We start from the raw sequence: 16,864 nt of genomic DNA on the forward strand, positions 1-16,864 counted from the left end.
TATTAGTTAATAAATGCTTTTAAATTAAAACATAGGGTCATTTATTAGGGATGGGTAAACTTGAAAGATAAGTAGCTAATATCACATGAAATTACTAAATGGACAACTATTTGTAGACAAATAAAATTGGCTAAATGGACAACTAAAAAAGAACGGAGGAAGTAATTAATTAACTGACACTTGCAGCATACAGAGAGATGTTCGCACATCAAGCTATGGGAAATGTTCTTTCTAATAATAACAAATTGTCGTAATTTGGGCTAATTTAATTTCACTGAATATACAAATACAATAATTATTTTCTTTAATAAATTATCATTTAATCGTGGACCATGGGACATGTATATACACACTAAATTTTGCTTACCATTTAGTAGTTAATTTCTCTTCATTTCCATCTGTTTGATCTTGGGATCCTATAGAATCAAGATGAGCACAAGTTCTGCAAACACCAAGAGGTAATTTACTCGAAGAACTAATCCGCATGATTTATTTAACTATTTTTACGGATTTTTAAAAGGAAAAACTGCGAATATGTTTATTAATGGCAGGCTAGAGGGCAAAGTGGCTGTTATAACCGGTGGAGCGAGCGGCATTGGCGAGTGTTGTGCGAGACAATTTGTGAAACAAGGAGTCAAAGTAGTGATCGCGGATATCCAAGATGAACTTGGCCAATCTCTTTGCAAACAAATCGGTTCAGATGACACAATCTCCTACATTCACTGCGATGTCACGTCTGATTCGGACGTTCAAAACGCTGTCGATATGGCTGTCACCAAGTACGGAAAGCTAGACATCATGTTTAGCAATGCTGGCATCGGAGGGAACACTGGCCCTGGTATTCTAGATATAGATAACGAAGATTTCAAAAGGGTTCTTGATATCAATATGTTCGGCGCTTTTTTGGCAGCCAAACACGCCGCGAAAGTCATGATTCCCGCGAAGAAAGGCTGTATTCTGTTTACTGCAAGTGTCGCTGGAGTTACATGTATGCAGGTTCCTCATCCATATGCTGTCTCGAAACATGCAGTGATTGGTTTCACAAAAAACTTGTGTGTAGAATTAGGGAGATATGGGATAAGGGTGAATTGTATCTCGCCGTATGCAGTTGTAACTCCATTAGTAACGAAACCGATGGGATTAATGGAGGTCGAAAAGGAGTCTAAGGAGAAGATCGAGAAATTGTTGTCGGAGTCATCAAATTTGAGAGACGCGGTGTTAGAACCAAATGATATAGCCGAGGCGGCTATATATTTGGTAAGTGATGAGTCTAAGTATGTGAATGGATTGAATCTGGTGGTTGATGGTGGTTTTAGTGTAACCAATCCTTCATTTGGGATAGCTATGCAAAACTTGTATGCTTCTTGAGCTGTGGAGTATTACTTGAGAAATTGTGCTCTCAGTTGAGATTTGATGCTTCTTGTTTCGAAATAAGTTTAATTATATGATCTCAAATAAATAAATTGAATACTGGTACTTAACCATTTTCTAATTCGAGAAGCCAAATTATTCAGCTCATACCATGTTTTGATCAACGAAAAACCCAGTCAATCTCTCGACCAGTTTAGCTGATGTGCTCAAGTTCTAAATGGAATTTTAATTAGCTATCGTTTCTTGTTTATACAATTCTTATAACTGAATTTAATGCAAATATTCGTGAATGATTTAAATTCTTAATAAATGTTTACACAAAATATTAAGGTTAAAATCTAATGCGATGCTAAATATTTTTTTCATGTTCCAGTTAGATATTTTATTTTAAATTTTATTTTTCTAATACGTTTTTGATGAATTTCTTAGTATATTAAGGCTACAAGATATAGGAAACAAAAAACTCCAATGCTAAAATACTTACAAACAGTTAAGCTATTACTTCTTCAAGTAAGGATATACAATAAGTTCAAAATAAAATACACTTTGGTAACCAGAAAAAATTCCAAAGAATAGTAAGGAAATGTCGGATCAGAACAAGTATATAAAATCCGTCTTAGTGAAACACTTAAAAATCCTTGATGATCATTTGATTTCCTTCAAATATTCGTTTGGTACGACTTTTCCAAATCTCATGTATTTTTATTCTCAAAGGACTACACATCTTCTCATTTATGGCAATTAATATACTTTGTACTTCCTTTTTATGTGACTACGGCTCATCAGAATCAATAATCTCGCCGTTTGCCAAAAAATAATTCATAGGACTAGTATTGATCGTATCAACACAATCAACATACCTCATCGGTGTTTTGATTTGCCTTCTTCCTCTCCTTGCTGCTATACTCTCTTTCTTTTTTTTTTCATTTGCTCGCTTATAGGATCATTAGAAATCATTGTTTCCTGCAAGATCACCAAATTCCTTTTACTAGCCAAACATAAAAGATTCAGCAAAGGTTACGTCTCTACTAATAATCAGTTTTGGAATTTTATCCTTCTTTGTGCACCACATTAGAAAGTATTATGTGGGTTTAATATTATTTTGTCTAAAAATATATTATACTGATTTTTTTTGAAATGTTTTTAAAATTCTTTTGGTTGTGGGTTAATTTAATTATTTTAGTTATAAGTTGAAGGACTAATTAATACTATATTATTTTATCAATTACGAAATGACATGTGGATATATTAATTTGGCATGTATAAACACTGCCCAAAAACGGTAAAAACATTACTATAAGACATAAATGGCAAATTATCTATACTTTTTGGTAAAAACTATATTTTGCCTTTTTAATAAGATTTTCAAATGTACTTTCCTTAATATACCATCATTTAATCATCGGCTAAGTACTAACTTCAGCTTATCATTGAATCAAGATGAGCAGAAATTTAACAGCAAGCTTAACCACCAAGAGGTAGTTTACTAATTGAACCAATTAGCATGATCTTTGGTTCTAAAAAAAATTAAGACTCCAATTAAAAATTTTAATTTCTTTTTCTTGCAGGCTACAAGGAAAAGTGGCAATAATCACCGGTGGGGCAAGCGGCATTGGCGAGTGTTGCGCAAGGCAGTTTGTGAAACAAGGAGCCAAAGTAGTGATCGCTGATATCCAAGATGAACTTGGCCGATCCCTCTGTAAACAAATTGGTTCAGAAGAAACAACTTTCTATGTTCACTGTGATGTTTCCTCGGATTCTGATGTCCAAAACGCTGTCGATTTGGCCGTCTCCAAGTACGGAAAGCTAGACATCATGTTTAGCAATGCTGGCATGGGAGGAAAAACAGGGCCCGGTATTTTATCTACCGATAATGAAGATTTCAAAAGGGTTTTTAATGTCAATATGTTTGGCGCGTTCTTGGCAGCCAAACACGCTGCTAGAGTCATGATTCCGGAAAAGAAAGGTTGCATTCTGTTTACTGCAAGTATCGCCGCGGTTACCTGTATGCATTCTGCTCATCCATATGTTGTATCGAAATATGGAGTGATTGGTTTGACAAAAAATCTGTGTATAGAATTAGGACAACATGGCATACGGGTGAATTGTATCTCGCCATACGCAGTTGTAACTCCGCTAGTGCAGAAATCGATGGGATTAATGGCGGTAGAGAAGGAGAAGATCGAAAAATTGGCGTCGGATGCATCAAATTTGAAAGAAGCGGTGTTAGAAGCTGAAGATATAGCAGAGGCAGCTATTTATTTGGTAAGTGATGAATCTAAGTATGTGAATGGAATAAATCTTGTTGTTGATGGAGGTTTTAGTGTCACTAATCCTGCCTTTGAAATGGCTATGAAAAACTTGCATACTTCTTGAGCTATTGGAGAATCAGGATATCACCTAAGAATCTATGTTATTTGTTGTAATTCCATGCTACCATATGCTTCTTATTTACTACTCCCTCCGCTCCATAATATTTGTCGCATTTGGCCATTTCACAAAAATTAAGAAAATAATAATTATGTCTTGATTTGTGTATAGTTTTACTAAATTGTCCATATTAATTAGCACTTGTTTTATGTTTGTCTAGTTCTTTCAACCTTACAAAGTATTTATTGTTCGAGATAATTTTGGAAAAATAGCAATTAATGCTTTCTTGAAACTCTAATGTGACAAATATTATGGGAGAAATACTTGCATGAACCTAGTTCGCCATGTAGGATTAAGAAAATAATAAATATGTCTTGATTTGTGTATAGATTTATTAAATTGTCCATATTAATTACCACTTGTTTTATGTTTGACTAGTTCTTTTAACCTTACAAAATATTTATTGTTAGGGATAATTTTGAAAAAATAGCAATTAATGCTTTCTTGAAACTCTAATATGACAAATATTATGGGAAAAATACTTGCATGAACCTAGTTCACCACGTAGGATTATGGACCATCCATTTACTATATGACACGTGGCCACAATAAATGTACTAACCAATCAATAAATATCACATTAATTGTTTGCATTTTAATGTGAATTAATGTGATATTTATTGATTGGTTAGTACATTTATTATGGCCACGTGTCACACGATAAATGGATGGTTCATAATCCTACGTGGTGAACTAGGTTCACCTAAGAATTTCTCATATTATGGCCCAAAAGAAATTTTCAAATGACAAATATTATGAAACGGAGGGAGTAATAAATTTGACTTTAAAACTTTATGGAAGTGTGACTATCATCTAATACAATATGTGTCATAAACTCTATAGGTCACTGAAATTTCATTAACTTATAAAATGAATATATTTTTTATTGTATAGACTTTTAATATGAAATGTTGTTTTTTTTACAATATTTAGTTGTTTTACTAATCCTTTTAAATTTTTACATTTCGTATCTATCTTTTTTTCCTTTTCATATTATTTTTTAAAAAACTTTATTTTTACTACTAACTCTCATTTTTCAACGTTTTTTTTAATTACTTCTAATTTTTTTTCACTATTATATTTCTACACTTAATATTTATCATATATTTCAATTTTTCAATTTTTTTTATTTTTTTATTGTTTGGATTTTTTTTTACTGTTGACATTTTTCGTCAATCTAATATCAACACAATATCAACAATATTTGATAAAATGGATAATATTAATTCTTAAATTTCTTTTTATACTAATTTTTACTTTTTCTTTTTTTTATTTTTATTTTTTACTTATAATTAATTAGCATTTATTATTTACCAAATATTTAATTTTGATTTTTTTTAATAAATCAATATAAAATTAACACAAAATCAATCAAAAATCAACATGTAATGAACTAACTAATTTAAATTTTTAAATCTTTTTTAATGCTAATTTTTATTTTTCTAGCATTGTTTCAATTAATATTTATTTTTTTATTTTATTTTACGTAAAATATCGTTTTTTAAACTAGTGTTAAAACACTCAAATACCAATTGAATATCAACACAATACAACAAAATGTCACACTGTAATATTATAATAATTTAATATTATTATTAATATTTTTACCAATACTAAAATCAACAAATTATCAAGACAAAATTAATATAAAATTAACTAAAATGATGGCTCTAACTATTAAATCAGACTTCCATTCTTTCTCTATTTGAGCGATTGTAATAAGCATCAAGGTTAGAATGAAAGGAGAATCATTGCCTAATTAGCTAGTGTTTGGAAATCGGTTTTAATGACATAAATTACAGGGTCAAAGCATTATTACTGAAAAGAAACTAGGAATGTTTAAGTAAAAACAATCTTGTTCCTAAAATATTATGATCTTTTTTCTCTGCGGAGCCATTTTACTTTTGGAGATTTTTTTTTTTTTTGATACAAGGAAAGAGGCAAAAGCCTAAAAACAATCAAGCAACAACGCTTCTACTATAGGCTATTCCATGAAGATCATGCACTAGCCATGGCCAAAGACTGCTCGGGATAGAGTCATGCTGCGAAATCCCCACCCAATTACCACTTTCCATCGATGCTAAATGATCCGCTGCGTAATTCGCTTCTCTGTAGACATGCACTACCTTAACTTCCCAGTTCCTATTGATTAAGGCTCGAATAGCAAACAGAAGATTCGAGTATTGCGCTGCACTTGTCGAGCTGTTGATTTTATCCACAACCATCTTGTTATCTATTTCCAGAATGACTCTTCTAACACCAAGCTTCCAACCCATTAGCAGCCCTTGATAAGCCCCTTTAAATTCAGCACCTAAAACCGAATCTTTACCAATAGACATCGAGAAACTTCCCAACCATTGCCCCAACTCATTTCTCGCAATGCCACCAGCTCGGGCTAAACCAGAACTCGGATCAAAAGACCCATCTGTGTTGATCTTTGTCCATAAATGAGGCGGACATCTCCACCCAATCATCCTCTCCACTCTACTCATTGCAACATAATTACCAGAACAAGAACTTTTAGTGGCCAAGCTAATATAACTCAACTTAGCATTTACCTCAGCCCAAACCTGCGACACATTAATGCACAATTCTCCTATCACCACTTGATTTCTCCAGCTCCAAATCTTCCATATGATAACACCAAACAATCTACTCCAATTGGTATTATGAATTAAACGTGGATTACCTGCAAGATTTATACGCATCCAATCCTTAAAGGTACCGCTGAAAAATTCACTCCTATCCTCTGGCCTAACAAACCTGTACCAAAGATGTTTTATGACCCAACAGTCCCGCAAAACATGGCAGCAATCTTCATCCGCTTCACCACAGCGAGAACATATAGAAACTTCAGTCAGACGTCTCCTTTTTCTTTCAACGTTGGTGAGTAGCTTCTCATGAACAGCTAGCCAAAAGAAATGCTTGATACGATCAGGACCATTCCAATTCCACACCATTTTCCAGGACTCATTCGAATCTGTCCATTTAGATTTTTCAATCAACTCATAAGCGGACTTGGTAGTGAATAAACCCGACGCCGAGAGACCCCAGTAAATGAAATCACTCCCAACAACATCGTTCGGAAGGCACATATTCGCAATCAAACACATAGTATCATACGGCAATAAATGGGAGAATTTGTTCCAATCCCAATCACTATTATCCTTCACGTAAAAACTAACTGTGCAGTGCAACTCATACTCCGGGATTTGATTAATCGCCACTTGCTCAAGAATAACATTATCCCCCAGCCATGGATCGAGCCAAAATCTGATTTTCTTTCCGTCACCCAAAGCCCAGCGAACACCTAGCAAAAGCTTGTCCCAAACTTTGCGCAAAGCAAGCCAAAGATGGGATGTTCCTCTACTGTTAAGTAAAGAATTGAAATCCTCTAAACAGAACTTGTATTTGCCCCTTAGAATTTTAACCCAAAACTTGTCTTGGTTAACGATAATATTCCACCCAACTTTCATGAGCATCGCCAGATTCATGGCTCCCAAGTTCTTGTGACCTAATCCACCATACGCTTTCGGCTGGCACACCGACTCCCACTTCACTAGATTAATTCTTCTATCCCCTCCATCAGAACCCCAAAGGAATTGTCTGCAGTTGCTCTCAATTTTATCACACAAACCAAGAGGAACCGCCATAGTCTGCATAGCATAAGCCGGCATGGCAGTAATCACAGATTTCACAAGGCAAGAACGACCTGCCATCGACAAAGATTTGGCTTTCCAATGAGTGAATCTCTGACTAATCCGTTCCATCAAACTTCTAAAATGGGTCTTCTTAACTTTGCCATGAAACAACTCCATACCCAAATATTTCCCCAAATCAAGGGTTTTCGTAAACCCCATCTTATTAGCTAACATGCAACCTGTACTGGAAGGAATATTAGGCGAGAAAAACACACGAGTCTTATCGTTGCTAACTCTCTGTCCAGACGCGCCACAAAACTCCAACAAAACAGTCTTCACAACTTCAGCTCGATCATTGGAGGCTTCAGAGAAGAGTAAAATATCATCCGCAAAAAACAAGTGGGACAAAAGCGGGCAGAATTTTCCCATAATCAACGGCCTCAAATTCTTCTTACTAACTTCATGGCCAATAATGTGAGCAAGTCTCTCCACGCAAAGAACAAAAAGGTACGGCGATAACGGATCACCTTGTCTGAGCCCACAGGAAGGTTTAAAGGACGGCAGAGGAGCACCGTTCCACATGATACTAAGATTTGCACCGGTAACACATTGCATAATAACGTGAATAAGACACTCTGGAATCCCCACCAAAATCAAAGTCTCATGTAAAAAATTCCAAGAGATCTTATCATAAGCTTTCTCTAGGTCGATTTTTATGGCCATATATCCTTTTCTCCCTTTCTTCTTTCTCATGGTATGAATTGCTTCCTGAGCTAAAATAATATTGTCTGTTATGTTGCGCCCTGACACGAAACTCGTCTGCTGCGGACCTATGATAGAAGGCATAATTCTCTTAAGTCTATTCGCAATCAACTTTGTAATAATCTTGTAGGAAACATTACATAAACTGATCGGACGAAACATCTTCAGAGAATCCGGATTCTCACACTTTGGAATCAAAGTAATAAGAGTGTTGTTGACCTCTTCTGGGACAGGGCTGCCCTTAAAGATACCTTTGATAAACTCTACCAACTTGTATCTAACAATACTCCACTGGCTTTGATAAAAAAGGGCGTGAAGACCATCCAATCCCGGAGCTTTCAACGGCTTCATATCCCATAGCGCTTTTCTTATCTCCTCTTCCGATATATCTTCAGCCAAAACAGCCAGCTCATTCGGCTCAATGTCGGGGAAATTCACAATATTCTGTAAACTAATATCCACATCAGTGGATTTAGTGAACAGATTAATAAAAAATGCGTTGGCCATCGACTTCAGCTCCCTTTGATCATCCACTACATTACCGTTGCTGTCTTTCAAGGCAGTAATTTTGTTAAAGCGTCTCCGCTGTTTAACTCTTTGGTGGAAGAAATGGGTATTCCTATCACCATCAATAATCCAGTCACTCCTTGACTTTTGAAGCCATAAAAGTTCTTCTTGAAGGAGGGTTTCATCCAACTCCTTTTGCAGACTATCTTCAAGCTCATCAAGCTTTTTAGAATAGAACACCTAACGCGTTTTCTGAATACCTCCAATATGGGCCAACAACTCACTCTTCCTCCTGAAGATATTGCCAAAATCATGGTAATTCCAATGCGTAACCTCGACGGAAAAACGATTAACACACTGAACAAAAGTAGAAGGAGACTCCCAATTGCTTTTAACCAAACCCTGAAACTGATTATTCCCGACCCAAGCAGCAAGAAACCTGAAAGGTTTGGGCGAGGAGCGAACATCGTTGTGTTTACTAAACTGAAGCAATATCGGATTATGATCAGATTGGATCCGAGGGAGGTGCTTCACATAGAAATTAGCGAACTTAGTACTCCAATTTTCATTACAAAGAAACCGGTCCAATCTCTTCCACAAGTTACCTCTCTTCCAAGTGAATTTGGACCCCATAAATCCCATATCCACTATTTTAAATTTATCAAACCAGCTATTAAAAAACTTACAGCTGCCAGGGACTCCAGCTGCTCCTCCTTTCTTCTCATTATCTGAAAGCGCTGCATTGAAGTCGCCTCCAATCACCCACGGCTCTCTAATGGAATTAGCAAGAATAGATAAGTCCTCCCAAACGTGCTTCCTAAGATAAGGATTAGGACTAGCATAAACAATTGTAAGAGAAAAACCATAACCCCTTCCATCAACTCTCAAGTGAACAAAATGCTTATTATTCTCTAATACAGTTAAAGAGACACCTGCCTTCCAGAGGACCCAGATCCCTCCTGAGAAACCCGTAGCTTCAACTCTGTGAGAGTTTGAAAAACCACTCAACTTTATGAACTCATCTGCTTTGTCACCACTAACTCTAGGCTCAACAATACCCACAATATCCACCTTGTACTTCTTGCAAAAATTCATGAAGACTCTCCTGAATGCTTTCGACCCAGCCCCTTGAACGTTCCACACCATTATTTTATGATTGTCAATCATTAAAAAATAAGCAGAGGGATAAACTAAAAACAAATAAACTCATATGCTAGAGTTACTTTTAGAAGCTAAGATTCTGCTGGACCCTCCAACTCCTCCTTTATTAACACCAACATCAGTGGTATTATCCCACATCTCAATGTCCGAGACATTAGTCACAATATTATGAGGAACTGTGTTATTCTGATCATTAGTTAGCGTGTTCATAATATTTGGAGGTCCAGGATCAAACTCGGCTACCTCCATGTCCTGCACTCCTATGTTCATCTCCATATCAGCAGAAGGATGAGACGAAGATGACGCTATGCTTGAAGGTTTGTAGGAGATAGAGACATCGAATGATTTTCTGGGTTCAGGGAAGTTGCAGCTTGAGTCACGATAAACCGGTGAGATTCTGGGTTAGAAATGTTCTTGGGCCTTTCTTTTTGCGTGACATGGGTTACATGGGCTTTCGTATTACTGGGGGTATGATTGTCTATTACTGCATGATTAACAGATGCCTCCTTTAAAATATTAGGGTTGGAATTTTCTTGACCCTTTCCTTTCATAGTCTTCCTAGTCACAAAACTCTTAACTGATTCAACGGCAACATCCCCTATCACGGGATTCTTAGCAGATTCTGTGATTTCTTCCTTATCTTCTCCTTCCAAAATTTGGAATCTAGATCCTGCCATATCTGTACCTGTTTTCAAATTATTCCCATGGCTAGCCCTATTTCGATGAGGAATATTCCTGCCCTTCCTTCCAACCATCATCCAGGGACCATAGCTCGAATTGTTTTCCTTTCTAGCTTGGACCTGAACTTCTGCCTGGTCTCCGGTTACTACAATGCCGGCTGCTTCATCTCTAGCTCGGGCATAATCAGCAACCTTATGTGGATCTAGTTTAATAATTTCCGGGCAACTATCTTTAACATGGCCAAATTTGCCACAGTTGAAGCAAATTCTTGGCAAACACTCATATTCAACTTTCTGCAACCTCCCATCAATCCTGAATTGAGCAACTAGAGGCTTAGTTAGATCAATCTCGACAGCAATTCTGGCAAATTTTCCCCTCTCCGCTAGCTCTGTGCAATAGTCAATTTTAACTACTTTGCCCACCATTTGTCCGATAAATCTGAGAACTTTCTTGTTATAGTAATGAATAGGCATCCCTGGTAATCTGATCCATGCCTGAATCGAATGAACACAACCCATCGAACAGTTGAATTCTTCATTCCACATCTGAACCGAAAGGTAATGCCCTAACATCACCCAAGGTCCTCCAGTCAAAACAGCCACAACATCGCATCCACTCCTCAATTTCACCAAGAAGAAATCATTCTCTAAATCAATAACATCGAAACCCTGTGTAAAATTCCACATAGATTCCAAACGATTACAGAAATTCCTGAAACTAATAGGTCTTCCTAGAAGTTTAACCACCACAGTTTTGCGCCATGGTTTCGACAACTCCTCTTTCACTCTATTAGAGAAATTAATCCCTTTCAAGCCCTCTTCTACGGTAGTAGACACATCCTCATCAAGAATAACCAACTCCTCCATACTACCAGAAATCGACTCCACTCTTTCTTTTTCCGATTGCATAACTTTGTCCTTAAAAGACATACCACAGGCAGGGGCATATTCTACTCCACAATCTTCTCTAAATTTCGCCTTCTTCGTCGATCGATCCTCCTCCAAAGGTTCGCGACCATCTTCTTTTAGAAAAGCAGATTCGACAGGTTCAGAGAGAATTTCCTCCATTAGTAAATAATTTATGTTCCGCTTTCTCTGTACTTTGGAGATTTTGAATAGGAACTAGAATGAATAATTCCATTTTCATTAACCAGCTGATATTAGAACATTTTTATGGGTCGACCAGAAAACTTCTCAATAATCATACAAAATTTAATAAGGCATTTAGATATCATATTTCTATTAAAGAAAATAAATCCAAGAATGCTTGTTAATAGTCTCTAGACAAAATAAAATATATATTTTCATCGACTGAATTAACAGGAGGGGGTTCCCAAATATAAAAAAAAATCTAAGAGACTTTAGGAATCATAATTAGAAACTTGAAATGACAATTTGTGGCTTTTACTCATAGAACTAGCATGACAAAGACATAAATCTTAATTATTAGATGAAACTAAAATGTTTGACGTACTAAGAATTTGACAAACGGTGTAAAAACAAGGGTGTCCCAAACATGCATGTCAAATAGGGAGAGAACTCCATACAAATTTGAATTTTGGATGGAAATTCAAACAACATTTTGAATGCAATTCATTATCATTTCGTTCTTGGAATAAGAGGTGCTGTTGTGAGATTAGCCGCAGCGGAATAGCAGAAAATAAATTAGGAAATCAAGCTTATGGCAAAATATAGAATCGAACTAAAAACAAACACAAGATTTACGTGGTTCGTCAATGACAACTCCACGGGCAAAGGAATGAGTTTTATTCACTAAAAGATGATGAATACAAAAGAACGGTAGAGATTTTTCTAATGCCCAAACCCAAGAATAAACCCAAATAATGCTTTGGTCGTACTAATCTGCCTCACACTCTTAAATTATACAAGCCATGAGCTTGTCTATTTATAGTGTTCTAAATAGGTTAAAGGAATAAGGAGTTCAAATCCAAAAAGGATTTAGACTTCCTTTTTCTACACAAACCTAATAATGACATAATCAACATCTAACACATATTAGGATAAATTAAAGTTCTAAACTAATTAGAATTCTAGGAATAATCCTAACAATCTCCCCCTTGACTAGAATTCTCTTGCATCTTCAATAAATTAGAATGACAACCAAACTCCACCTTCTCCACTTCACCATAACAGGTTACTACAATTGAGAAATTCCAAACAAGCCCAAGAACGTCTTGAACTTGCAAAATGACACAATAGATAAATCAAATAACTTATCAACCAATTGGCACGCAGCTGCGAATTTGTTGGCCTTGATCTTGGCTATGTCATCAGTAGAATCTGGCGAAAGAGACGAAGTCGTAACTGATCCATCAATCTCATACAAACGACCAACTCTATGAGCTTTCAATAACACCACAGCATCTTTCACAATATCCAAAACCCCATTCCTGCCATAAAACTCATATCCACAAATTTCTAAAGTAGATAGAGAGATAAGATTCTTACGCATTTCAGGAACATGTCGAATGTCGGTGAATGTTCTAACTTTTCCATCATGCATCTTGATCTTGACTGACCCAATGTCCAAAATTCTGCAAGTTCCACCATTGCCCATAACTACAACTCCACTATCAACTCTGTTGTAGTCGGAAAACCAATTGAAATTGGCACAAATGTGATATGAACAACCCGAATCTGCATAAAATTTTGAACTTATAGATTTATGCTGCACTTTTGGACCAAGCCGGTTCTCTGGGTTAAACCGGTTGTAGAACCGGCTCCCCCTAAAACCTGAATCTCTACTCCAAACTGCTAACACATCTTCATGGTCCTCATCTGATTCATCTTCAACAATATTGGCTTGAACGTTAGGCTTTCGGTAGTTTTTGCTTTTTGGATTTTTCCAACAATCAATTTTTAGATGCCCCTTCTTTTTGCAATAATTACAAGTAGAGTTTTTGTGTTTCGGACACTTGTTATCGTAATCTGTCTTCATGCTAGTACTGATTGTAAAGGCGGTATCAGACATCTGACTAGCATTCCCCATTAGCTCCTTATCCATTAACTCCTTCGAAAATAGGGCAGATTTAACTCCCTCAACAAAAAGCGTATCATGATTAAATATTAGATTTTCACGAAATTGCTTATAATAAGAAGGTAATGAACGAAGCAACATAAGAGACAGATCTTCTTCATCATATTTAATATCCAGACTCTCCAAATCCATTATAATGGAATTGAATTCCCCAAGGTGTGTTTTCAAAGACGTACCTTCAGCCATATGGAGCATATGTAGACGGTTTTTGACAACAAGTTTACTGGTGAGATTTTTCTTCAAGAACTGCGTTTCAAGTTTCTTCCACAAATCCAAAGCGGATTTTTCGCGTAGAACTTCACGCAAAATATCATCAGATAAACATAGTCGGATGGTAGATAGAGCTCTCTCATCTAAATCTTCAATCTCGTCTTCAGTCATCTTTTCTAATAGCTTCTCCTTTTCCAGTAATGCTTTTCGCAATCGAGCTTGTGTTAAACAGTCACGCATCTTGATTTGCCATAAGACAAAACTCTTAGTGCGATCAAACTTCTCAATTTCAAATTTTGTCATAGCCATATCAGAAAATTTCCTAAATAAATCCCAAATCAGAACTGTCACTCCGATACCACTTGTTGTGAGATTAGCCGCAGCGGAATAGCAGAAAATAAATTAGGAAATCAAGCTTATGGCAAAATATAGAATCGAACTAAAAACAAACACAAGATTTACGTGGTTCGTCAATGACAACTCCACGGGCAAAGGAATGAGTTTTATTCACTAAAAGATGAAGAATACAAAAGAACGGTAGAGATTTTTCTAATGCCCAAACCCAACAATAAACCCAAATAATGCTTTGGTCGTACTAATCTGCCTCACACTCTTAAATTATACAAGCCATGAGCTTGTCTATTTATAGTGTTCTAAATAGGTTAAAGGAATAAGGAGTTCAAATCCAAAAAGGATTTAGACTTCCTTTTCCTACACAAACATAATAATGACATAATCAATATCTAACACATATTAGGATAAATTAAAGTCCTAAACTAATTAGAATTCTAGGAATAATCCTAACAGGTGCTTTTATGGGTATCCTTAATTTTAATACTTTGCGTATCACTTATGATTAGCATAAGGGATATGCCAAAAATTATGCCTTGATCGGAGGACCGCGGTGAACAGCTTCGGAGAATATAGGGCGAACCATAATTTCAGAACCTATAAAAGCCATGCTGGGCATTTGAAGGTTCTTTTAGAGACAGTGGAGTTGGTGTCTTTCAAATCAAATTAATATGGGGCGAGGTCATTCAAAGCGTGGTACAGATAGGCCAACATGAATTCACCCAGGTTTCAACGTCTCCCCTCGGCCTAAACTGAGGCTAACAAAAAACATTCTTTGGTCACCCTGAAAGATGTCGTGCATACCACGTATACTTCGCCACGAAGAATGCCAAAAAGGCTACATGTTCTTAATAATTAGGAATGGCGGCGTCGGCCTTGAAGAGTTTAACATAAGGTCCATAGTTTCTCTAAGACTTGGTCAAAGTAAACTTTGGAATCGTGGCCTTGATATTAGGTGTGATATGTTGAACATGAGAGCGGCCAACAAGGTGACCGTCATAGGGCCAAATCTGAAACAGAAGCAGTTAACAACGCTCGACCAAAAAAGGGATGCTACCATGATGCAGTGCTTGGAGATAGGGCGACTATCATGACATAGAGCAATGAGGTCATAAGTTCCCACAGCTTTCCAAAAATAACCAAAATGACCCATTCTTGAAAACCGGTGTGCTCAATCAGCCAATTCCTGAAGGTGGCATCAACCCAGATAGATGACTAATGAGGTTATGAGAAACGTGATGGTGCCTCGTTGTGGAAAGGAATAGCTGCTTCACACAGTTCAGTGGGCGATGTTATTATCGGACCTACACATATCTGTTCGTTCTCATCATAGGAGAGTACCTTTAATTCGGTGGATGGGGCAGAAGAACGAATGTCTTTAATTTTAGCGGTTACCTTAGCGGGGAGATCAGCGTTTTGAGCAGCCATTGAAGCAGAAAAATAAACAATCGCCCGTTGAGACAGACAAGTAAAAAGAAAGGCGAATAATAAAGTGGGAATACTTAACAGAAAGTGTAACTACAAAGAGGTGGGGAGAGAAAATATTGTAGATCGCAGAAGATTAGGATAATGAAGAAATGATTTGTAATTTCCTTAATAAAGCAAATTTTGAGCCCATGATGTCGGTGCGTTGCATTGTGGGATAGGTTGGTGACAGTTCATTCGGTAACGTGGAAATGTGGATACCGAAAGGTCAATAGATGTATACAATTGGAGGGCTTGACATGGAGCCAATAACGTTTAAGGCCGACAGAAACAACTTGTTAGGAGCATTATTTACACCGGTTCAAAAAATAGAGCTTAGAAGATTGAGTAGGCTTATTTAGGGTGCAAGACCCAGAAAAAGTCATTTAGCTTAGTAATACATATCCAATAAGTGTTTAGAATTCATTAAGACTTTTCTTCTTAGGAACATATGAGTTGAACTTAGTTTAAGATTTTTATTTTGTAGAGTTATAAATAACTCAGAAAAATTATTGTATTTGTTCTCTCTCCAATCAATTATAAACCAGGTTCGATGCTTTTATCGCGCAATTCTTAGATTGTATTAACTTAGATGTATTTTTGATATTATTTTCGCCTTAGTTTCTTAACTTTCAGATTAATCACAGTTAGCTTAATAGGCTAACTTGTTATCCAAAGAAGCTCTGCGTAAATCTTTTCACAAGTTTTGTCAAAATATCAAATTTCAAACCGATCCCGATTATATATTTAAAGATTCAAGTCAGTAATTATTTCTAGGCGAACACTTGTTAACATCATATGTTTTTCTTTTGGACGTATTAAAAATATATGATTCTGTAAATACATATTTAATTTAAATTAATGTATTAATTTTTAAAAAATATATTTTAAATTGATTTTAATAGTAAATGATATGAAAGTAGGCCTAATTACTTAAAAAAAACACCTTGTAACATTTTTTAATTTATACCCTCACGTAGGAAAAAGTTCATTTGTACCCTTTTTTTGATTTTTCGTTTTCATCTCTATCCTAAAATTTAAATTTTTGACAATTAAATTAATTAAAAGATGAAAACATTATAAATGATTAATAATATTAATGTTTAATTAGAATATAAGCTATTTATAAAGGATCATTTTGAATATTTTTCCAAATGAAAAGAGGTAAAATTAGCTCTTTAGGCAGAGACGAAAATGAAAAATCAAAAAAAGGGTACAAATGAACTTTT

General features: G+C 35.9%; 3 protein-coding genes across 3 annotated transcripts; 2 read left to right on the forward strand and 1 right to left on the reverse strand.

The window, feature by feature from the left end:
- Window positions 1-319: 319 nt before the first annotated feature.
- LOC126678824 (short chain aldehyde dehydrogenase 1-like) lies at window positions 320-1,421 on the forward strand. Its single transcript, XM_050373730.2, has 2 exons — window positions 320-458; window positions 552-1,421. Exons 1-2 carry the CDS (start codon window positions 430-432, stop codon window positions 1,366-1,368), a joined length of 846 nt encoding a protein of 281 aa, XP_050229687.1. The 5' UTR covers window positions 320-429; the 3' UTR covers window positions 1,369-1,421.
- Window positions 1,422-2,678: 1,257 nt separating this feature from the next.
- LOC126678438 (short chain aldehyde dehydrogenase 1-like) lies at window positions 2,679-3,830 on the forward strand. Its single transcript, XM_056105504.1, has 2 exons — window positions 2,679-2,849; window positions 2,923-3,830. Exons 1-2 carry the CDS (start codon window positions 2,679-2,681, stop codon window positions 3,745-3,747), a joined length of 996 nt encoding a protein of 331 aa, XP_055961479.1. The 3' UTR covers window positions 3,748-3,830.
- Window positions 3,831-10,177: 6,347 nt separating this feature from the next.
- Window positions 10,178-11,620, reverse strand: LOC126678439 (uncharacterized). Its single transcript, XM_050373336.1, has one exon. The coding sequence runs from the start codon at window positions 11,618-11,620 to the stop codon at window positions 10,178-10,180; it is 1,443 nt and encodes a 480-aa protein (XP_050229293.1).
- Between the last annotated feature and the right edge of the window lie 5,244 nt (window positions 11,621-16,864).

Source organism: Mercurialis annua, linkage group LG4, assembly GCF_937616625.2.
Source record: "Mercurialis annua linkage group LG4, ddMerAnnu1.2, whole genome shotgun sequence".
Lineage (NCBI taxonomy): Eukaryota > Viridiplantae > Streptophyta > Magnoliopsida > Malpighiales > Euphorbiaceae > Mercurialis > Mercurialis annua.